The sequence below is a fragment of the Solanum lycopersicum genome, chromosome 1 (assembly GCF_036512215.1).
Source record: "Solanum lycopersicum chromosome 1, SLM_r2.1".
Lineage (NCBI taxonomy): Eukaryota > Viridiplantae > Streptophyta > Magnoliopsida > Solanales > Solanaceae > Solanum > Solanum lycopersicum.
In genome coordinates this window covers 7,087,816-7,112,690 of record NC_090800.1, presented here as the reverse complement: position 1 = coordinate 7,112,690, position 24,875 = coordinate 7,087,816, and the positions used below count along the sequence as shown (strand labels likewise).

The following is a 24,875-nucleotide window of genomic DNA, read 5'->3' as shown; positions in this document are numbered from 1 at the left end:
ATTGTTGTGGGAGCTAGCAAGCAAGAAGGATATCCTGTGGGGCAAATGGGTCAATGGAGTGTATATGAAGTCGAGTGCAAACATTTCGGAACACAGTCCAAATGATTGCAGCTGGTATTGGAAGAAATTGAATTCTTCGAAGGTTCAGACTTCAGATGAATGTTGGTATCAAGGAGGGAGGTACAAACTTACACCAACAGGGGACTATTCTATTTTGCCGAGTTACCAAGACTTACTGGGAGATCTGCCCAAGATGAAGGAAGCTGAATTAGTGTGGAGTTCAATCCTTTTGCCCAGGCAAAGGATTATAATATGGCTGGCTTACCAAGAAAGATTGCGTACAAAGGAAAGATTAAAGCGGTTGAACATTACCATGGATACTACTAAGTGCTGCTTGGCGTGAAGAGGACAAAGGAGAGACTCAATTGCATTTATTCTCAGAGCGTGGCTGGATAACGGAAGTAAGGAACAAATTAAGTATGTGGTTAGGGATTACTATACAATGCGCAAGGGTCTGCAGTACAGTCCACTAGATCAAGAACAGAAGATGGAAGCAGTTCCAAAAGGAGATTGTAGCATCAGTGTGGGGGGCAATGATTTACTACACTTGGCAAACAAGGAATAGGAGAATCTTTCAACAATCAAGTATACAACCTGAGTTCATGATCACACAAATACAGAGGGAAATATGTCAAAGGTTATACATTTTGAAAGACACCAAGAAAGCACATATGTCAGGTCTTTATTTCAAAGATTTGTGATTAGGAGGAGTGTTTCCTGAGACCTATCAACTTGAGGTTCCCTTGCTGAAAGGTGGCTGAAATCACTAGGGGCTCTTTAGGTTGTAATTATTTGTGGTGGTATGGTAATAATTTCACATTTTATTACCCAAAAAAAAAAATGGATGTGAAAAATTGCTGATTTTTTGTTTACCCAAGAAAAAAGGAAGGAAGAAAAAAGTTTCTGTTTTAGTTTGGGTTGCGTTTTGTGTGCTAAATTAGACACTTGATATTGATGACTTAGCCCCCAAGTATAGTGAAAAATGAAATGGAAACAAATTAAAATAGTTGGTTCTCCTAGTGTAGCTTTTTCGCACTTGATGATACGAAAACATAATCCTAATAGCTTGGGAATACAAAAAATCATTTTATTTTAAGCGTAGTGGTTCACTGGTTTGTATGTGATTTCAAGCGTCTTCTTTTTGTGCCAATTGGCTTAACAATATTTTATAACACTTATACTTCATAAAAAAACAGTATTCTGCTACACAACACTTATATTGTTTGCTTCAGACAGATACACTTGTTTTTCCTTATTTCAGGTGCACGTCCATCCCGTGATTGTAACTGTAATACTCTTTAAAATGAATTATCAACTCTAGTAATTTTAAAAAGTTAAATAGTCCAATAACTCATAGAATTTCTGCTTAGTAGGTTGAAGAACAAGTCAATGGATTAGTAGGGAGTCAGCCGATAATCAGTGCCATATTGATGAAAACAAAAAAAGGCGCTATGCCCCAAAAGCAAAGGGAGTCGTGTGGGTGGAGGGAAGTGTCCTAACTCTAAACAACTTACTTTTACAATAAAATATTCTAAGGGGCTGTCTGGCACTGTGTGTTAACAATCCTGCGTCTTCAAGAGAACCTCCTCCTTGACAGTACAAAGGGAATTGGTATTGTTAGTAATGTTTGTTCAACCATTTGCTCAAGCCCCTAATATAACTATAATTTCATTGCTTATAATGCAAGGAACAAATGTTGTGTAATGTTGGAGAAAAGAGGTAACTTGATTACCAACTAATGTATTATATACATATTCCCTGGTTTAGTATGATATTTGTCCCAATTATAAATGTATGTTCAGTTCATGTTTTATATATTATTTGATCTTCATAATTCTCCCCACATTTTTAAATAGCCTTAGCTACCATGACTCAATGTATATCAAATAACAATTTGAATATCATCCTCATTCCTCTGAATTAGAAATTACTAGGGATGGAAAACGGTGCGGTGTGGTTGCGGGGAAAACCTGCAAAGAGTTCTACCCGCCTCAGATAGCATAATTTCTATATTCAACCCACCGCCCTGCCCCACATAAACCCACACGGCATAAACCTGCACTCATAATTGGCTGTTCCTTTTTTAAAAAGAAAGCGTTTATGGAATGAATTTGATAGTTTATGCTATCAAAGAAAAGCATCATTGATACATGATACATTATCCTTGTCAATCCAAATTATGATGTACCTTTGAGAGGCAACTATGTAATCTACTACATACTAGTCATTAGCTGTACTTGCATACTTTTGTAAAAATTCATTTTTTTTCTTTTTCCCTTCTTGGGTAGTGTTAGGATAGTGAATTCTGTTTAGTTTGTGTAAATATATTGTTCTTTTTCCTATCAAAAACTTGTAAAAAAAAAAATGAAACAACGGAATGGTGTAAGAACAAAAAACAGTCTGTTGTTACACAAAGACTGGTTCTTGAATTTGAAAACTGATGAACTTCATTATACTCTCCTCAGATATCTTGATGAATATATATGCTCCACTTCCTCTAAATCTTATTTCATCTAGTTTTGTTTTGTCTACTTCAGCTATTCATTATAAGAGTTTCTTTATGTGAGAAATATAAGGGAAGAATATTATTGAATTTTTTGTTGTTTACATTATTACAGAGAGACCGTATTTATGGACACTACAATAGACACCTTTTCCAACTAGGAACACTGCAATACAATCCCTTTCTAAGTAGGACCTATATATTATTCCTATTACTATTCCTACTCCTATTTCTATTCTAAGTAGGATTGTATATACCTATTATTATTCTAACACTCCCCCTCAAGCTAGTGTATACAAATCATATATATCTAGCTTGTTACAAAATAGAATTAATACAAGGACGAATGAGGAGCTTGGTGAGATATTTGCAAGTTGATCACTCGACTTCACAAAATTGACATTCAATCTCAATGTGCTTAGTCTTCTCATGAAATACTGGATTTGATGCATAATGCTGATAAAACACAGAGAGATAAATTACAGTGTTGACCTTCCAAACCAAGCTTGCACAAGCTATTTCAGACCATAGAGTGGCTAATACAATCTACATACAAGATTACTAAACTCCCCCTGAGCAACAAAATTGGGTGGTTGCTCCATATAGACTTCTTCACAATTAGCTGTCAGCAGTGTTATCAAAGGCGCGCTTAAGCCCTGAAGCGAGGCTCAAAAAATGTTGAGTGTTTTGCCTCGCTTTATGTGCGCTTTAGTGTTGTCATCAAGGTTCTAAGGAAAGCTTTTCCTTTCTAATGAACCTCTTATGAAGAAGCGACACTAAACAATTTATATTTCACTTATCATAACTTTTTTTCACTTTTTTGTCATATATTTATCATTTATGTTTATAACTATTAGTCTTGGACTAAACATATACATTTGTATTTTTTCTTCCTTTGCGCCCTTTTTATCAAAGCCCACGCTTTATTTGCGCTTTACGCTTAAAGTCCCCACGGACCTTAGAGCTTTTTTTGTGCTTTTTGCCTTTGATAACACAGGCTATTGGCGAAAGTGCTCAAAATCTAGTATAAAGTGTATGGATCATGTTGGAATCAATATATGAGTCAATATTGAAAAAGTCACTGAAAAACAGGCCAAAACATGCTCATATGTCGGAGTATTAGATTTGATGGCTAAAAATGGTCACAATCTAAGAAATAAAATTATACGGGTAGGGTCAGAATGATGTCACGACCCAACTAGAAAATAGAAATTATACAGGATAGTTCAAATTGATGGAACGACCCCATTGAAAAAGAGAAATAATATGGGTAGGATCGGAAAGGTGGCACGACCCTAGTGAAAAAGAGAAATTATATAGGTAGGATTGGAATGATGACACAATCCTATGCATATCAGATTTAAGGGGTCACCGGAAAGACGAATGAAACTACGGAAATCAAATCTGAGGAGTCATCGAAAAGACACACGGTGCTATGCAACTCAGATATGAGAAAGTGGTTCGGAAAAAATCCCATGGTACTACGCAAAATAAATATATGAAAAGTAGTCCGGAGATGCACGGTGCTACACAAATAAGATATGCAAAAAAAAGGTAGTCATCAGAAGGATGGCATGCATGGTGCTACACAAATTAAATATGATAAAGTAGTCACCGAAATGATGGCACAATGCTACACAAATTAAATATGAAAAAGCAGTCACCGAAATGATGCAAGGTGCTATACAAATTAGATATGAGAAAATAGTCACCAGAAACATACATCACCCAACTTTTGCTAACATAATCATTGGTAGGACGGACGACATATATGGATAATAGCCACCCGACGGTAGCGAAAGCTCTTTGATTGTTTACCAAGATTGTAGAGGCTCTGATACCATGTGAGAAATATAAGAGAAGAATATTACTGAATTTTTTGTTGTTTACATTACTATAGAGAGACCGTATTTATAGACACTACAATAGAAACCTTCTCCAACTAGCACACTGCAATACAATCCCTTTCTAAGTAGGATCTATATATTATTCCTATATCTATTCCTATTCCTATTTCTATTCTAAGTAGGATTGCATATACCTATTACTATTCTAACACTTTAAATCCACTTTAGTGTTTCAGGTTTAGGTTAAAAGATTTTTATCCCAAACCCGTGATCCGCATGATTCTTTTTTTAAAAAATATTAGAAGTGTATTATCTTAATCAGTTTATTTTGCTAGTGGAGGTAGTGCAGGTTAGAGCTTTTATAACCACCAATGTGGGACTTTTGTCATTCTTTAATAAAATGAATATGAAGAAGTGTATTATCTTAATCAGTTTATTTTGCTAGTGCGCCAACATACCATGTTTTCATGAAAATGCTATTACTCATCTTATAAGTGTAGCATTCATGAAAAGAGGAAACCTTTGAATTCTTCTTTGCAAATCCAAACTCTGCTTCTGCTATACATTACAATGAGTCGGAACTATACAACTTTTGAGTCATAACTCCATTAATTTCTCATGCCATGCAGGAAATTATACAAGTAATGGGTTTCTTCAAGTGTCCTGCAATGGTGGTTTGAACCAAATGCGTGCGGCGGTTGGTCTTTTTCCCGCTTTTTCTTTTTATATCAATTTTCTCTTTTTGGCGTTGAGGAAGTTGGAAATTGTACAAGTGCATTCAAATTGAATTAGACCCACAAAATTTTGATACAAACTCCTAACCTGATAAATTCAGCCAATTTGAATGTAGATTTGTGACATGGTGACTGTTGCACGGCTTTTAAATTTAACGCTGGTTGTCCCAGAGCTTGATAAATCATCATTCTGGGCAGATCCTAGGTAATTCTGGTGTTATGTACTGCTGTTTCCTTTGTCCTGTTGCTTAGTGATTTATAATAACTGCAGCATATCTTGGCAGCAATTTTGAGGATATTTTTGATGTGAGACACTTCATTGATTCATTAAGAGATGAAGTCAACATAATAAAGAGACTGCCAAAGAAAGTTGCAAGGAGCTATGGATACCATCCAGTAGTAATGCCTCCTGTTAGTTGGTCAAGTGAAAAGTACTACTTGCAACAGGTTGGTCTATTTGTTCTGGAGTACGTTATTATCATATAATTTGTTAACTGGTAGATGCATGATTGACCTTACCGAACTAGTTGTTCTTCATGGTTGTGCAACAATATTATTTGTCATCATTTAGAAGACCAAGGGCGTTTGGCTAAGCTGACAAGCTGGTTAAACTGATTTATAACGAATTTTTGGCTTGTCTACGCTTTTGGTAAATACTAAGTGCGTATAAGCCAAAATTAATCATAAGCTCTAAGATGGTCATCTCCAACTTATGGCTTTTCAACTTATAAGCACTCTTAGTTTGACCAACCCAGGACTTCTTCTTCACCCCATATCTATCGTTTCTCTTCTTTGCAACGATACATTTAAATTTTTAATTATTGGTAAAAATTTTAAGGGCATTTTAACAAAAGACTAGCTTATCAGCAGTTTTTTTCCAAGTATATTGACTACTTATGTTCTGTTTCATCACTTCTAGCACGTAATTCATAACTGCTTACTTATCAAAATTCACCTAAAACTTATCAGTTAAGCCAAGCTGGCTTCTGTACAAGTACTTTCACTTCACAAGTTTTGACTAAGTGATGTTGTTGCTATGTGTGTATACTACTTTGACATTAATCAGTATGTAGTCGAACGATGAATTCGTAGTCATTAAATATCAGTAGCCTTGATTACTGATATTCCTTCTGTCACACACTGAACATTTACATGTTATTTAACGGTAAAAGATCCTACTATAATGCGTTTTATATGTATTAACAGATACTGCCTCTCTTCAGCAAGCATCAGGTTGTAAACTTCAACAGGACAGATACTAGGCTAGCAAATAACGGGATCCCTCTTGAGCTTCAGAGACTTAGATGTCAGGTCAATTTTCACGCTCTGAAATTCACACAGAAGATTGAGGCATTGGGACAAAAGTTAGTCCATATGCTTCAGCAGAGAGGACCATTTGTAGCATTGCATTTACGGTATGAGATGGATATGTTGGCTTTCTCTGGTTGCACTGAAGGCTGCACAGAGGAGGAAGCAGAGGAGCTCAAACAGTTAAGGTGATAACAATTGAAGTAGCATTTTGTATTTACATTACACTCATGTATCTTTGCTTAGGATAGTAACGTTTATATAGGTTTAATAGTTGAATTCAATGTTAGTATATGATGATGTTCAAGTAACATCATTGATTTGGTCATGCTCAAGTCATGATGAGATTAGTAAAATCTGACACCACAAGGATTGTCTAAAGAATGTGTTTTCTCTCTTACCTACTTAGGTCCATAGGCTTTTATCTTTCTTTTCTTTTTGGATAAACTAATGATTATCTAATTTGAAACTCCATAAAAAGTGATACGGCATAGACAAGGGACACTGAAAGAGTGCCAAAATCAGTTTGGACTTATTATTGTTAGATCTACACCATCCGTGAAGGCAACACTCTTACTAAGAACATTGATGGAAATTTAACATCAGAAGAATAAAAATGTACACAGGTGGCCTAGAGAAAGTGTATGATAGGGTGCCAAGAAAGAGTTCTTTGATGGGTGTTTTGCCAGCATTTAAGAAGAAAAGAATTCATATTAAATATATAAATACCATGAAGGAATATGTAGGAATGAACTGTCACTGGTGTGAGAGCATAGTATTAGATGCAAAGTTATTTCTCATAACCGTGGGTTTACACTAGGGATCGACATTGAGTACATACCTTTTTATCTTGGTCTGGATGAGTTAACTAGCATTATTTTGGAGGTCCCTTGGGGCTTGGTGTATGCTATTTGCAGATGATATTATGTTTATGACAAAACTAGTGATTGTGTCAACCAAAAGCTTGAACTATAGAGAAGTACTTTGAGAGAGTAAGGGGTCATTGTTGGGATAAGGTAGGTTACTCTAGTATTAGGATTGAGATTAAATTTGTACTTTGTTTGTGTTAGAACATGAATAGGTTTATACAATCCTATTTAGAATAGGAATAGGAATACAAATAGAAATAGGAATAGTAAATAGTATCCTACTTTGTAAAGGATAGTATTCTAGTGTCTATAAATAGGGTCTCAATGTGATAATGTAGACACAACAATTCAATAATATTCTTCCCTTATATTTCTCACACTTTGGCTGAAGATATATCCCAAACTTAGTGTTCGATATCCCACCTATTACTGTCGAACTTGGTCTTATTTTATCCTACCTCCCAGCTGGGATAAACTAGTAATAGGATTAAAATCCGAGGACAATAATTTCGAGATAACTTACTCTATTCTTAGAATCCTAAGAATATTCTATAGCATATGTAAATATAGTAGGTAGCTTGATTTCCTTCTAGATTTACTCGTGATTAGGTATTGATTTCCTTTCCTTTTTAGGACATGTATACTTAGCTATCTAAACCCCAATAGCTTTTGGGAATAATCAAGGTGAGTTCTCTCTCAAACTCTTCTCTTCTCACATGGTATCAGGGCTTCTTTAGTGAGAAAGCAAGAATAATAAGAGAACAAAATTGCTGAAATTTTTTTTTCCAGCAAAAAAACCTCCACTGTTCTGCGATTCCGACACTCTCCAGGGGTATTGTGCATATACCAGTACCACCATTACGATCGGAATCCTTGCAGGTTGTGTTTTTCAGCCACTTTTCTGGCAGTTCCTTTTTTCCAGCAACTTTTTTCCGGCAAGACAGCAAGCAGATCTGTTCTTCAGTTTTTTTTTTTCTGCCAGAATTTACTTTATTTTTGAACACTAATAAATCTGTTTTTCATGTCTCTCGGATTCGATATGTTTAGCACTAAATCTGCGAGTTCCACCAGCCCAAACCATGGCATCACCACAGAACCTTTGACAGTTAGTGCAAACTATTTATCTTGGTCCTCCTCTGTTCAATTGTGGGGCAAGGGACAAGGTGTTCAGGATCACTTGGTTACACAGGCCAAGGATATTACTGAAAAAGATAGGGATCTGTATAGTCTGTTATGGAAATCTATTGATTCAAAGTTTATGCCATTGTTTCGACCATTCCAAACTTGCTTCTTAGTTTGGGAAAAGGCTCGTGGGCTATACACAAATGACATATCCTGCTTTTATAATGTGATTTCTCGGAGACTAATTTTAAAAAGCTGGACTTGGGATATGTCAACTTATGTTCAGGCAGTTATGGAGGAATTTAATGAGTTAATGCCCGTTACTCCAAATGTTGAAAAGCAATTAGAGCAGCGTCAGAAGATTTTTCTAGTTATTACACTTGCTGGACTTCCATCTGATATTTGATTCAGTGCGAGAGCAAATTTTGGCTAGCTCTACTATTCTTGTTGTGGATGACCTGTTTGCTCAATTGTTATGACTAACTGCACCACCTATGTTGTCTAGTCATCCAGTACCACCTGCAGATTCTTCTGTCTTAGCATCTCAAGCTGCATTTTAGATCGAAAATCATCATGGAGGCCGGCATGGGAAACAACGGCCAAGATGTGGTTATTGCAACAAACTGGGTCATACCCGTGAGTGTGCTACTCTCTACATGGTAAACCATAGAATGCTCATGTTGCTCAAACTAAAAACACTGGTAATCCCACCAATCAATTGTTCTTTTTGTATGAGGTGGAATATAATGACTTTCTTCAATATCTGGTGAGTAAGCATACATCTTCATCAATAGCTTCTGTTGCCCAAGTTGGTAATCCCAAGTTGGTAATCCTATTGGTTATATCTCACAGTCCACCTAACTTGGCCCTTGGGTTATGGACTCAGGTGCTTGCGACCATATTTCTGGTAACAAATTTTCATTGTCTAATATAACTCTTAGTGGGAAGCCCTTCCCTCTGTTACATCAGCTAATGGTTCTCAGACTATGGCAGCCGGAGTCGGTCAAGACAATCCTTTACCTTCCTTGACTCTAAATAATGTTCTTTTTTTTTCTGGTTGTCCCTCTAGCTTCTTGTCAATAAGCCGTTTGACTAAGACTTTAAATTGTTTGTCTCATTTTATAGTGACTTCTTTGTCATGTAGGACCTCAGTACGGGAAGGATGATTGGCGAATCCACTACCGTTTATTCAATCTCAGACTCTTCAGATTTAATCCACAGACAATTGGGACATCCTAGTTTATCCAAACTTCAAAGATGGTACCTAGCTTGTCCAAATTGTATAAATTAGATTGTGAGTCATGTCAATTGGGGAAGCACACCTAAGCTACTTTTCCGCGTAGTCTTAATAATCGTGTAGAGTCTCGTTTTCATTTAGTTCATTATGATATTTGGGGTCCTAGTAGAGTCAGTTCTACATTGAAGTACTTTGTACTTCCATTGATGATTACTCAAGGTGCACTTGGATGTTCTTAATAAAAGATCGTTCTGAATTATTTTCCATATTTCAAACTTTTTGTGTTGAAAGAAAAAACCAATTTGGTGTTTCTATTCGCATTTTTCGTAGTGATAATGCATGTGAATATTTATCATCTCAATTTAAACAATTTATGTCTTCCCATGGAATACTTCATCAGACATCTTGTCTTTACACTACACAACAAAATGGATTGGAGAGAGATAAAACAGGCATATTGTTAAGACTGCACACACTCTCTCATACAAGCAAAGGTTCCAGTGCGATTTTGGGGGGACGCAGTGCTCACCTCTTGTTATCTGATTCACTGTATGCCTTCCTCTGCTATTCATAATCAGGTACCTCACTCTGTTTTGTCTCCCAAGTCAACCCTATTCTCTCTTCCACCACGCTTCTTTCGGAGCATATGTTTTGTCCATATTTCACTCTAGGAAAAGACAAATTCGCTCCTCGTGCTCTTAAATGTGTCTTTCTCGGTTTTTCAAGGGCACAAAAAGGATATCAATGCTTCTCACTTGACCTTCAGCGATACCTCATGTCAACTGATTTTAATTTTTTTTGAAGGTCAGACCTACATTACATCCTCTTTTGCTTAATAATTAGACATTTCTGAGGTTCTACCAGTTCCATCTTTTGGGGATCCCACCATTTTTTATCCTTCCATATCATCTCCTATGACTCGATCTACCTGCTCTGCACCTCCACCATTATTAATCTATCATCATTGTGTGCGCCCAAATGATTCGCGCCCTCCGCTAGAATCTTTGCCTGCTGAGAACTTGTCTACACAGAGTTCTTCCATTTTCACTCGAAAAGGTAATCGCTCTACTCGTAACCCTCATCCTTTCTATACTTGTTTGAGCTATCATCGTTTATCACCAACCTATTTTGCGTTTGTATCACCACTATCATTTGTGTCTATTCCTAAGACTATAGGTGAAACCCTTTCTCATCCAGGCTGGCAACAAGCTATGATCAAAGAATTGTCTGCCTTACACTCTAGTGGTACTTGGGAGCTTGTTCCTCTACTTCTTCTCGGTGGGTGTATGCAGTGAAGGTTGGGCCTGATGGACAGATTGGTCACCTATGGTGATACTTTCTCTCCAGTAGCCAAGATTGCTTTAGTCCGTCTCTTTTTCTCGATGGTTGTGTTTCGTCATTGGCCTCTTTGCTAGTTGGATATTAAAAATGCCTTTCTTCATGGAGATCTCAAAGATAAGGTATATATGGAGCAACCACCTGGTTTTGTTGCTCGGGGGAGTATGGTAACATGGTTTGCATACTATGACAAGCACTTTATGCCTAAAGCAGTCTTCTCGAGCATGCTTTGGTGAGTTTAGCATGGTTATTCGGGAGTTTGGCATGGTACGAAGTTTAGTCGATCATTTGGTGTTTAATTCTCACTCTGCATTTGTGCATGTATTTATTTGGTAGGTATGTTGATGACATAGTTATCACTGGCAATGATGATGAGGGAATTACCAAATTGAAACATCACCTTTTCCACTTTCATACTAGGGATCTTGGTCGGCTGAGGTACTTCTTGGGAAAGTAAGAAATAAAATGTGGTTGCTAGATTTAGTGCAGAAGCAAGATATCGGGCTATGTGGTGGCAACACGTGAACTCATATGGATCAAGCATCTACTGAATGAGTTGAAATTTGGAGATACTAAAGGAATGGGACTTGTGTGGGATAATCAAGCTGCACTTCACATTGCATCAAATCCAGTATTTCACGAGAGGACTAAACATTTAAAGATTGACTGTTATTTTGTTAGAGAAAAGGTACTTTCAGGAGACATAGTCACAAGGTTCGTGCAGTCAAGTGATCAGTTTACGAACATATTCACCAAGTCCCTAGCTGGTCCCAAAACAAGTTATATATGTAACAAGCTTGGTGCATATAATTTGTATGCACCAGCTTAGAGGGGAATGTTAGAATCCTAAGAATATTCTATAGCATATGTAAATAAAGTAGGTAGCTTGATTTCCTCATAGATTTAGGCTAGCTTGATTTGATATTGATTTGTAGTGATAAAGTATTGATTTCCTTTCCTTTATAGGACATGTATACTTAGCTATTTAAACACCAATAGCTTGTGGGAATAATTAAGTTGAGTTTTTTCTCAAACTCTTCTCTTCTGACATCTATGAATCGAACTAACCTAGAAGAGTCGTTTGGTTTCAATATAAGTTATGATGGGATTAATTATGATGAGTTAAGTTATGTTGGGATTTGTTACGATGGGATAAGTTATGTTGAGATTATTTCTTATTGAGTGTTTGGTTTGCCGTATTCAAAATAATATGCATTGCATAAATTTTTTTAAGAACAAGTTAAGTTTACAAAAATGCCTTTCATGATTGTGAAAAGTAATGTATAAAAAGGGTTTAAACGGATATCTTTGTCATTTGTCTATTTATCCTGGGATTAGTTAGTCTAGACTTACTATACCACCGATGGGGAGGGATAACTTATTCCAGTATTAATTATCAATCCCGTAATAAGTTATCATGGACTTGCCTATGAGGCAACACATTAAGCGGCACTTTAATTTATTCTCAGGAATATTTAGTGTTATCCTTCACACAAAACCACCCTTGAGGGTTTAAAGATAAGTTGAAGTAAAAATGAACGCGTAACTGTAGGGTATTGCATAAACATAGTGAAATTGAGGTGAGATTAGGTGGGATTGCATACTTAATCACAACTCAATTCAAATAATAAAGCTTGATGTCCTTGAGATTTGGTATGATGGGTGATGATGTTACCAACACAATCAAAATAGTTTGGTTGAAATATGAAGTGTAATTGTTGTGTTATATGATATAATGGTACTTATGAAATTAAAAGATAAGAGATCCAAAATGCATTGCTGAGGCTCAAGTAGAAGAAGGGGTACTCGAGCAGAGGGTTGTTGTAGGACCATCAATGTTGCATGAAATTGAATGTTAGGCCTATAATATCCACATATATCCATAAGATGTATGACTATCGCAGTAATAAATTTGTCAAGGTGGATGTGCGGATTACATTCAGGAGAAGGTGCAAGTATCACACATAGATGATTATATGAGAGAGTAGCTTGAGGTACTTTATTTATATCCTAACTCCAACATGGAGTTCCAGATGCACCAGTTTTATAGGTGTGGAACCATGATGAGTGAAGACATCTTAGCAGGAAATGTGGTACTTGTTTCCCACCCTTCCTCCTTTACTTTGAGAATTGTGTTAACAAAGAGTGAGAAGAAGTGGAAGAGGTCCCATACAAAATCACTCTTACTTGAGCAATGCAGGAGACTAGGGAATGGGTCAAATAAACTCTGTCGCGTCGAAACAATAACGGGTGACGACATACTTAGATGATTCTTTGATTGATATTTTCATATTAGTGATTGAAAGAGGTGTGAATGGTTATGTTATAGAAAGAGAAAACGGAAGCATCGAATGCCAAGGAGGTGCCTTGACAAGGAAGGAATGAAATTAGTCAAGTATGCCTTCTTTGGTGGCGAAAATAAGGGATAAATAGCAATACTGATTCTCTAAGCTGGTTTGGATTTCCAATGTTTTGATAAATTGGTCAAGATAGATGGCATCACCATTTTTTGTTCTTTCTTACCAGTTGACAATCTTTGGAGTGAGGGAGATGTAAATCACATGGAAGTTATCCAAAGAAACCCTATGATCGCTTGGAATTCACTAAACCTAGAAAAAAGCAGGACACAACGAAAGAAAATAATCTGCATGGGTGATACCAATTAGTTGGGATTAAGTTTTAGTCAGGATTCTGGCCTAATGATCAATAAAGTGTGTTTTACTTAGAGACCAATACCAGATACAAGAAACACTACATAACTTTTTACTCTTGCTTATGTCTTTGATGGCGGAGTTACCCGATACCTATGTTGGAAAATTCAACAGGTTCTTGACATAATAGTCGAGTTGTGCAAACTGGCGCATACACCACCATAATTAAAAATGAGGTTTTAGTGTTATTAGTACGTTATGTAGGGTCCAATGTTTGATAGGAGTTAGTCTCATTGATCATTTATACACGAGTGAAAAATGTGGAGGACTTATAATGCTTGAGAGACAAGTTCTTATATATTACACAGAAAAAGCTTAATTGGAGTGACGTGTAGTGAGGATGAGATTGTCCACCTCAACTTACTTGGGATTAAGGTGTAGTGTTGTTGTTAATGTTGTAATGGTTATTTAATTTCTTGCTCATCATAGCAACTCCAAGCTACATCGTTTATCTAGATAGTTCCTTGTCACACATTAATTTAGAACGGCTTCCATGCCCAGACATCCCTATCGTGCATTTATATCATGATACTAGATAATGCATGTGACATTGAAGAATAACTTTTTGATTTTTGTTATGTTCTTTTAAGATCCCTTTAATAGAGGATGTCGAATAATGGCTAACCCAACTCCCCTAACCTAGGCAACAAAAAAGGAGAACACCAAGAGATAGCCTCCAAAGTTTTCTCTCGAAAACACACACGAGTGGCATGATACCAAAAAAAAATTCTTTACTGTAGAATATGTCTAGTATCAATTTTTGATCTTAATTTTCAGTTTTTTGTTTTTACTTTTGTAACTATTTACATGGACTGATCACCTAGAGTTTCACCATGGTGATAGTCGTAGACTGGTAAAGTTGATTATGAGTAGTGTGCAATGACTACCTAGTGGTACAAGTTGGTTGCAGACCTAAATTGAAATGCAAACATAAATAACATTATTTGCTCATAATTTTTTGTTTTCCCTTTAATTCGATTTTGAAGTTTCTATATTGTCGAAGATTTTCAATTTTTTATTGGTTATTTTCCCATATACTTGATTTTCTTGTATTGTACCGTTCTTTGTGTTTGACATTCATACACCTCATTTTATTTTTTCTACATTGTAAAGTTTTGTTTTACGTTGTTTGCTCAGGTATGCATTTCCATGGTGGAAAGAGAAAGAGATTGTATCTGATGAGAAGAGATCTCAAGGCTTGTGTCCCCTCACACCGGAGGAGACAACTTTGATTCTACAAGCATTGGGTATTGAAAAGAATATGCAGATTTATATTGCGTCGGGTGATATTTATGGTAGTGAACAAAGACTTGCTACACTGAGAACTGCCTTCCCAAAGATCGTAAGTGTTAATTGTTTTTTTTCCTTTCCTTTGCCGGACTATTAGGAATATAGATCTCACGACTAAATATATTAGAAAAATTGTCGCATTTGACTATATTATGATAAAAACGACTTATTATTCATTAGCAACCTAATTGCATGCTCTCATATAATTGATAATCGTTGATATTCTGAAAATCAAAATTTTATAACTAAAAATGATTTTTAGCAAATTTTAATAGAAATTGTGACATTAAAGAGATCTGAAAACTTTATTTTGACAAGCAGTCTTGGAGTCTTTTTTTTTGTGTAGTTTCTATGAAACTAGGAAGTGACCAGCATAACCCTTAATGATGAGGAATACAAAGTTACCCGTTTAAAAAAAGTAACATATTTTTATAAATTGTTCTATAGATTGAAACCTTGGTAAGGATGGAGAAATTATGTATATTAAAGTTAAGTCAGAAAAGTATGATAATTAGAAAAACCTGATACAATTGGTGTAGTTTATGAGAAATGAATTAAAGAAGAAGAAGAGTTTGAATAAGCAGCAGAAGAAGATATGAAGAAGGAAACACAATCTCTTAAGAACAAAATACTAATTATTGAGAGTCTACAAGCTCTTAATACAGATTCTCATTAATTGTGTTAAATCATACAAAGTGTAGTTCTATCTATATAAATACATACATTCTTGAAAGGGTGGTTAGTAATCCTAACTAACTAATGAAATATTTTAACTTACTTCTAACTAACTTATAAAGTTCAACTTGTGCCTATTTGCTTAATACATTAACAATTGGCATGCCAATAAAGTTTTGGAAATATTGCAGAGAGATAGAGTTGTAAAAAAATATTTATTAATGATAAAACTTTGAAATAAACGATAGAAATTACCCTTAGAAACGTTATCTAGAGTCACTCGATAAAATTAATAGCCTAACATCAATTTTTAATAAGAGACATTTTTTTTTCTCCATGTTTTTTGTTTATATTACAGTATTCTTGAAAAACATAAAGTTTTTTAGCTTTAATAATCTTATTGCTTATATTTATATTAGTAAGGATAAATAAGATGTTGGTCATTTGCTTGCAATACAATCTATTGGATAATATTATATAAAATTTTATTTACTAATGTGAAGATGTTAGTTATTTAATTCAAAATTCTAAAATAATATCTACTATAAAGAGTAGACAATATTTTCTATAACAATTTTTTTAATCTAAATTTTATATTATTTAAGCAAAAGTAAAATCATAAAGTTTATAATTTATTAAAAATTTTGGGCACTCAATATTTTTGTTGCCTAAGCAAAGGCTTCATTAGTCTCCCCTTGAGCCACTCCTGAACATCATAGAGAATCAATTCGAATTTGTGCTTAGTAGATCCATAAAGACTAATTTTGTTCGAGTGTTTTATGAAAAAGTCATGGCAAAACTTTGGAACGGAGAATAGAGTTCATGAATTAGGGACATGATAATGATGATAAGAAATCAATTTTAATCTGTGTTTAGTTCGTTAACAAAGATTAAATTTCGTTAGGATGGTTAATGAATTTTTATACTGACAGAAGAAGGATTTTCACATGATAACTCTATTCACAAGATTGAATGCATAAAAATATAGATATGAAGATGAGTGTTCAGTTACAAAGATATTGGGTACGATGAGAGACGATCACATTCAGTAGAAGATGCATGTAAAATACATAGAGGGTATGATGAAGTTAAATGTTTGGCTAAAGTCTTAAGCGACCCCCTAAACTTGTCCGCATCTTTCGTTTTGACACTAGAACGAAGACTTGTTTCTATTACACTTACAATACTAAAGTTGTCCTATTAAATACTTTTTGCTGACATGACATTGTGTGGCTAAAACACCTCAAAGGGGCACGTGAGAGATAATTATTTGGTCAATTTTTTTTCTGTTCTTCTCCATTTTGTCTTGCAAATATTTTCTTTTTCTTGCTACCTGATCTCTTCTACCACCACCGTCATTTTTCTTCAAATTTACTTCCGCCGCCACTACACCACACCACCTTCTTTGCCTGAAAAAATGTGAGTCCACGACCACAACTTCTATCTTTCACACCATTGCGCCACCTTTCGACACTTATCACTCTCCATCTCCCTCCCTCCTTAGATCTTCAGAGTCCCACAAATGTAATGAAAAACAGGTTCATGTAAATGATAAAGACCTCAAAAACAACAATGTTCCTTCGCCATATGGAGTTCGGACCCAAAGGCAATCATTAAGTGAATTGATGTGTCTTCTTGTTTCGTAATCTAGTTGATGTTCTTCATATAGCATTCAGATCGAATGATCATGAAATTACATTAAAGGTGTATTTGGTATGACGGAAAACATTTTCCGAAAAGTGTTTTCCAATTTTTCATGTTTGGTTCGGTAAAATATTTTTCAAATCCTCTCCTATGTGGTTTGCGAGCTGTTGCATAGGAGCTGGGGTTTTACCTTGTGCGCACCCAAAGGGTAGCGGCTGCGGGTTTCCCTTATCATAAAAAAAATGTTTTTCAAATCAACTCATTTTCCTCAAATTCAAGGAAAATGACTTCCCTTCGAAACGTAAGGAAAACATTGGCGAAATAGTCTGATAGACCCTTATACTTGTATCGAATTGTAAAATGGATCCTTCTACTTAGGATTTTGTCAAGTGAACACTTAAACTTAACAAAACACAATATTTTAAACCCTTATTTCATTGGAACATGGTGCGTGTAATACAATCAAATACACGTGTAATCCAACTCATTTTTTAATGCCACATCAGAAATTAAATATAAAAAATAAATAATATTTTTTTAAAATGTTATTTTTCCGTTCTTGTTGCACCTTCTTCTCAACTCTTCCATTCTCATCATCCACCATTTCCCATCCATCTGCCGCCCCACCCACCTCCCACCATTTCCCATCTGTCTGCCGTTCCACCACCCCCAAATCCAAACCCAACTTTCTCATCCATCTGCCGCCCCACCCACCTCCCACAATTTTTCATCCGTCTGCGGCCCCACCACCCCCAAATCCAAACCCACCTCCCACCATTTCCCATCCATCTTAAGCATAAATATACACCTGCTGCTATATCTTGCAAATTAGGTGTTCTCGTTTGGCAAGTTTCTACAAAAGATGAAATTCTTTTCTTTATCCAATTCTTGCAAAGCTATACATGAATTTTCCTTCCCCAAAACACTCAGAGATTCAAGAATCTTTACAGAAAAAAATCAGAATACATAAATCTCCGCCCACCAAAAAAAGGTTGCTTGAAGCGACTGTAGATTTTAGTAACGACAATTTTCTTCCTAATCTGCAGCAAAGAAAGTGGCCGCTGCCCCACCTATACTCTCTTACTCACCATCTCCACCTCCGTCGTTGAATAGGTAGTTTTCAAAATAAAAAATACCCAATTTTCGAGCAAGCACCACCATGAAACAAACGCCGCATTCTCCCTCCACTAATAATCACCATGAAATTTGATGTCATGAAAGTTCCAATGTCAAGATCGATAAAGAAGATAATGATAGGGTGTGGATAAGAAAGAAAAATGGGGTTGGGGGTGGGGTGGCTGAAAAAAAATTAGTGTGGGGAAGAAGATGGAGTTTTTTCCTTTTTAAATATCATGTTCACTTGCCTTTATAGGCGTGTGACTACACTCTCTTGCCAACTCATTTATATTAATGCCACATAAGAATGGTTAATTGTCAGAGGGGTTTAATATGTTGTGTTATGTTGAGTATAAGGATTCAGTTGACAAAGTATTAAGTAGAAGAGTCCACAATACAAATTGATACAAATATAAGGGTCCACCAGATCATTCCGCCAAAAACATTTTCCAAAACTTTCCTCTATACAATTTTTTTGTTGAACAAATAAATTCAAAGCTTATTTTTAAAAAAAACATTTTTCAACTTCAACTTTTTTACTTTTTAACCCCCCTAACCCCGACCCCCCCGCGAAAAAAATAAAAAAAATTAAATGTTTGTTTTCAAAAAAATATTTTCAATTTTAAAATTTTATTTTCACCCCACCCCTACCCTCGACCCCCCCTCCAAATAAAAAAATAAATAAATTTAAAGTTTGTTTTATAAAAAGTACTTCCAATTTCAAAATTTTTATTTTTTCACACCCCCCCCCCCCCCCCCCCGAAAAATAGAAGTTTGTTTTAATTTTTTTTTAAATTTCGAATATTTATTTTTTTTACTCCATATCACCTCTAAACCCTTGCCCCCCCCCCCCCCAAAAAAAATTAAGATTTTAAAAAATATTTTCAATTTCAATTCAAAAATTATTTTCTGCTCTCTATAAAAAAGAAATATTTTCTCAAAAATAGTTTTCATTCATAAATCAAACACTAAAAAATCTTTTCCGAAAAATATTTTCTACTCACCAACCAAACATGAGAAAATAAGTCAAAAATCATGAAAACATTTTCCTTCATACCAAACACACCCTAATACTTCCACATATTATCAGTAATGCAGGAGACATCTCTATTTTCCCCTCGGGATTCTTTATTCCAACTGCTTAACTTTCAAGTCGCCTTATACCATCAAATGAAATGTGAATAGCATTCATTCTGAATGGGAATGGGGAAGAAGACATGAGGGGAATAATACAGTCAAAATTGTGGACGAAGGTGGCGGTAGATGGAGACGGCGGTGGTGGCTGCTTAGTTAGGCTTAAGTCTAAATTATTTTTCTTTTTTTTTTGAAAAAAAATCATAATTCGTTTTTAATAATTAATTTGACATAAATTTCATGTCCCTGGTAATTGGTCACTTCGCCACCTCTTCCACAAGTGTATTGCTCACACTTCATATTTTTGGCTAGTTATCACAAGTGTCTGATAGAATTATTTTATGAATAGTGTAAGTGTATATGAGAACAAGCCCAAGTTCAAGTGTCAAAATGAAAGATGAGGACAAGTTCAAGGGGCCGCTTATGACTTTAGCCTAAATGGTTTCACCAAAAAGAAAAAGAGAAAATAGTTTGAGATGATTACACTATGTTCTACATAAATCCTCCAATTTACTCGTTTGTGTAAATGAAAAGTGGTAAAGTGGAGACAAGGTAGATATGAAAATTGTATAAAAAGGAAGCTGTCATTTCAAGGTCTATTACATCTCAAAATCAATGCGAATTAGAGTATCCAAATAGATGATATGACGTATGGTTTTGATTCAACGACAAAGACCCAAGAACTGATGTATGGGTTATGTCAAATCGTGGTACTTTTGTTTGGATCAGTGTTGTGAAAGGCGCTCGCCTATCTGCAGCGGGGCGAGGCGATTTGAAAACGGCGAGCTGTGGCGACGAAAAGGCGATGGTGAGGCGACTGGCTTTGCCATGTTTTTAGGGCCTAATTTAATAATTAAAAGCCAATTTTTTTTTTTTTTTTTTTTTTTTGCAAATTTTAACCTTCGCAACCTGCGCTCCTCAACCCCTTCGAGATCGAGAGTCAAGCTTCTTCGCGCTGCTGCTCCTTCGCGATTGCTGCCAGGTATGAGACGAGACGTCCTTTCTTCTTCTTCAGTCCTTCTCTTCTAGTTCTTCTCTTCTTTTCTTCTTCTCCACTCTGTTTTTCAGTAGTGAGTCTGAGACTGTCACTGTGCTCTGTTTTCCGGTGTTAATGTAGTAGTGACCCGAGTCCTCTGTTTTTAGTGGTAGTGAACTATGTGCTCTGTTCTATTGCAGTGTCCACTGTTCACTGAAATCTGCCTATATTTTTTTTTTAAAAAAATTAATCCTTCTATAATTATTTCTTTATTACTTAATTTAATTTTATACTTATTAATATGGTATTTATTTTTTCATAAATAATGAATTCAATGGTGAATATATGTTATTGCTATTAAGATTTTAAATATTTATATATGCTATTAAAATTTCAAACTTTTGGTATTAATTGGCGCCTTTATTAAAAAAGGCAAGCGGCGAGGCGAGGCAGGCCCTTTTTGACTTGTCGCCTTTCGCCATCCAAAATACTGGTTTGGAGGATAGAGGAGGAAGCCCATACTTCTTGATATCTCGAACCTATGTGCCCACAGGAGTTGGCAACAAGCCTATAAGCGATATCAATTAGTGAGGATTAAGGATTAGCATGTTACATAACATTAGGGCGACATGGATGAAATGGAGGCTTGACTCTAGAGTGCTGTTTATAAGAAGGTACCACTCTAACTTAAAGGTAAGTTCTACATAGTGATGGTTAGACCGTCTTATTTTATGGGGTGGAGTGCTGGTCAGTCAAGAACTCATATGTTCAGAAGATGGATATTGCGGAGATGAAGATGTTGAGATGGTGTGGGCTTACTAGGAGAGACATGATCTTGATTGAGGTTATCCAGGAGAAGGTAGGAGTGGCCTCTGTGGCGGACAGATGAGGGAAGCGAAACTGCAATGGTTTGGACATGTACAGAGGAGGTGCCCGACACCCTATGAGGAGGTGTGAGAGATTGGTTGTAGAGGGTTCGCAGTAGGGTTGCATATGGTCGGTTCGGTTTTGAAGTCTATTGGTTATCGGTTTGTAGACATGCTAAATCGTTATAGAATCGTTAAGATATAGACTCATCTTTTATTGGTTTATCAGTTATTTATCGTTAACGATTCGGTTATCGGTTCAACTTTAAGATTGACACAAAAAAATCATTGAAAATCACTTAGAAACAAGGTGACAAACCAAATGAACCATGCATATGAGTTTACATATTGCATCGTACTCAAAAGCAAACACTTTTACATTGAGTAACCAAGAGTTTTGGACAACTAAAAATAAAAGTAGGAAACCAAACCCTAAGTCAACAACTTTATGTACAAAAAATGGTATAAATATAACTGTTTGATTTACTATCAGGTTATGGTTAAATCGTTAAGAGAAAAACATCAAACCCCTATAACTCATTACTAATAAAGCAATAACTTTGTTCAGTTTGGGTTATCAGTTTCGGTTTCGATTTTGAACAACCCTAGTTAGTGGAGGGGTTGGGTAGGTCAAAAAAATATTGGAGAGAGATGATTAGACAGGATACTTTCATATTATCGAGGATATAACTTTAGATAGGATAAGTGGAGGTCTCATATAAGGTTAGAAGGTTAGTAGGGATAGAGTGTTGCCTTGTGAAGGTTTAGTGTCTGTTGTAGGACTAGTCGTACCGTTTTAGTTCTTGCACATGAGTTTACATATTGCATCTTACTCAAAAGCAAACACTTTTACATTGAGTAACCAAGAGTTTTGGACAACCAAAAATAAATGTAGGAAACCAAACCCTAAGTCAACAACTTTATGTACAAAAAATGGTAATGAATGTAACTATTTGATTTACTATCAGGTTGTGGTTAAACCGTTAAGAAAAAAACATCAAACCCCTATAACTCATTACTAATAAAGCAATAAGTTTGTTCAGTTTGGGTTATCAGTTTCGGTTTCGATTTTGAACAACCCTAGTTAGTGGAGGGGTTGGGTAGGCCGAAAAATTATTGGAGAGAGATGATTAGACAGGATACTTTCATATTATCGAGGATATAACTTTAGATAGGATGAGTGGAGGTCTCATATAAGGTTAGAAGGTTAGTAGGGATAGAGTGTTGCCTTGTGAAGGTTTAGTGTCTGTTGTAGGACTAGTCGTACCGTTTTAGTTCTTGCACATGAGTGCAAACACTTTTACATTGAGTAACCAAGAGTTTTGGACAACCAAAAATAAAAGTAGGAAACCAAACCCTAAGTCAACAACTTTATGTACAAAAAATGGTATAAATATAACTATTTGATTTACTATCAGGTTGTGGTTAAACCGTTAAGAAAAAAACATCAAACCCCTATAACTCATTACTAATAAAGCAATAAGTTTGTTCAGTTTGGGTTATCAGTTTCGGTTTCAATTTTGAACAACCCTAGTTAGTGGAGGGGTTGGGTAGGTCGAAAAATTATTGGAGAGAGATGATTAGACAGGATACTTTCATATTATCGAGGATATAACTTTAGATAGGATGAGTGGAGGTCTCATATAAGGTTAGAAGGTTAGTAGGGATAGAGTGTTGCCTTGTGAAGGTTTAGTTTCTGTTGTAGGACTAGTCGTACCGTTTTAGTTCTTGCTATATGTTGTTTGTTGTATTTCGATTATCACTCTATTTTGTTGTTTATTATTGTTTTCTTCTTCTCTTACTTGAGTTTGATGCCTCTCTACCTCCACGAGGTAGTGGTAAGGTTTGCATACAGTTACTCCCCAGACCCAACTTTGTGGGATTTCACTAGGTATGTTGTTGTATTGTTACACTTACAATAGGCCTGATGTTAGTCAATCTTTACTTTTGGTAAGAGCTTGTATATTGGTGTAAGGAATAGAACCCACGAGTGAGCCCAGTGGTCAATGAAATGAGTTGAGAATCATCATGTTTTAGCTTTAGGTCCCACTGGAGGCGAAAAACACGTGTTTTCTTCTCATTTGTCCAATCATCGGTGGATAGAGTTACTTGGTACCTATGCTGATGGGATGTAGCAGGTGCTGCAAGCTAATCTAGACACCACATTCATCGAAATAAAAAAAAAATATTGGTATAGGGTGTATTTTTGGATGAATGCAAATGAATTACAGAGAATCCATATAACCGACCAAAGCTATTTCGGGGTTGACATATAGTTGATTGCTTGCTTGATTTGTAGGTTTATTGTTCTCAATTTCATACTCCCTGTGTTTAATGCTACAAACTCCAACATAGCTATTTCACATGCAATACTGTAAATCGTTAGCTTTCTATCTTCATCGTTTTGACCATTACATCCAATTAATATATCTCCGATTTATGTTTATGTTACAGGTGAAAAAGGAAATGTTGCTTGATCCCGAAGAGTTGCAGCAGTTCCAGAATCATTCATCTCAAATGGCAGCACTGGATTTCATAGTATCAACTGCTAGTAACATATTTATCCCTACTTATGATGGCAACATGGCTAAACTTATCGAAGGTCATCGTAGGTGCATACGATCTTCTATTTCTGTTTATGAATGTTTCTTATGTGTATCTTGAATGTGTTCCTGAGTAGATCCATTGCAGGTATCATGGTTATAAGAAAACCATCCTATTGGATCGGAAAACTCTGGTAGGGTTATTGGACTTGCATCACAACCGGACCCTTTCATGGGCCGAGTTTTCAGCTGCTGTGCGACAGTCGCACGAGGGAAGAATCGGGCAACCAGCTCATCGAAGAGTTATCGAGGACAAACCCAAAGAAGAAGATTACTTTTATGCAAATCCTCACGAGTGTCTGTGTGAGAGTGCAAGATGTGAAGGTCTCGATAATTCAACTGAAGTTCGATGAGACATGTCCACCAAGTTCCATAAACTTGCATATATATTCGGTTCCACAGCCTAATGCACAGGCAATTTTTTATGAAGAAAAAAAAGCCGAAGGCTCAATTTTTTTTCCGGTCACACATCAAGATTCTTTAGAGGAAGGCAAAAACTTAGTTAGATGAGTCAATTCTTGAGATGCAACATGAGAAAGAAGGAAGGATTGGTGCCATCCGCGCTTCTTATTATTGAAAGTAATTGAAGCTTTGAAGCTTGTTTTTTTTTCATTCCTTTCAATTCTTTCAATTGATTTTTGCAACATTTAGCTATATAAAGTTGAGTGATTTTCTAGTAAACACATTTTTTTCTTTGTAAAGGGAAAATCCATGACCTTAGGCTTTGTGTGTTTGCAGTTGCCTAGTTTTAGGACTCAAAATCAGTTTTGCAAATGCTACTCCCACCCAAAAAGGTAGCTAGCAATTGTGAATACATGTATATATTGGTTTAGATGTTTCAA

General features: G+C 35.8%; 1 protein-coding gene across 6 annotated transcripts in view; it reads left to right on the top strand.

Annotated features, from left to right (window-relative positions):
* LOC101257103 (uncharacterized) overlaps positions 1-24,875 on the top strand; it is a 33,382-nt gene extending 8,507 nt beyond the window's left edge. The window contains exons 3-11 of one of the 6 annotated variants that reach the window (XM_026029827.2): positions 5,040-5,107; positions 5,261-5,349; positions 5,429-5,591; positions 6,351-6,640; positions 14,867-15,071; positions 20,318-20,396; positions 20,521-20,570; positions 23,885-24,042; positions 24,122-24,714. In XM_026029827.2, the coding sequence (XP_025885612.1) occupies positions 5,040-5,107; positions 5,261-5,349; positions 5,429-5,591; positions 6,351-6,640; positions 14,867-15,071; positions 20,318-20,396; positions 20,521-20,570; positions 23,885-24,042; positions 24,122-24,386 (1,367 nt within the window). In that variant the 3' untranslated portion in view covers positions 24,387-24,714. Of the gene's footprint in view, positions 1-5,039; positions 5,108-5,260; positions 5,350-5,428; positions 5,592-6,350; positions 6,641-14,866; positions 15,072-20,317; positions 20,397-20,520; positions 20,571-23,884; positions 24,043-24,121 lie in introns of all 6 variants that reach the window. The other 5 variants (XM_026029834.2, XM_026029833.2, XM_069296932.1 and 2 more) reach the window with 5 other exon arrangements.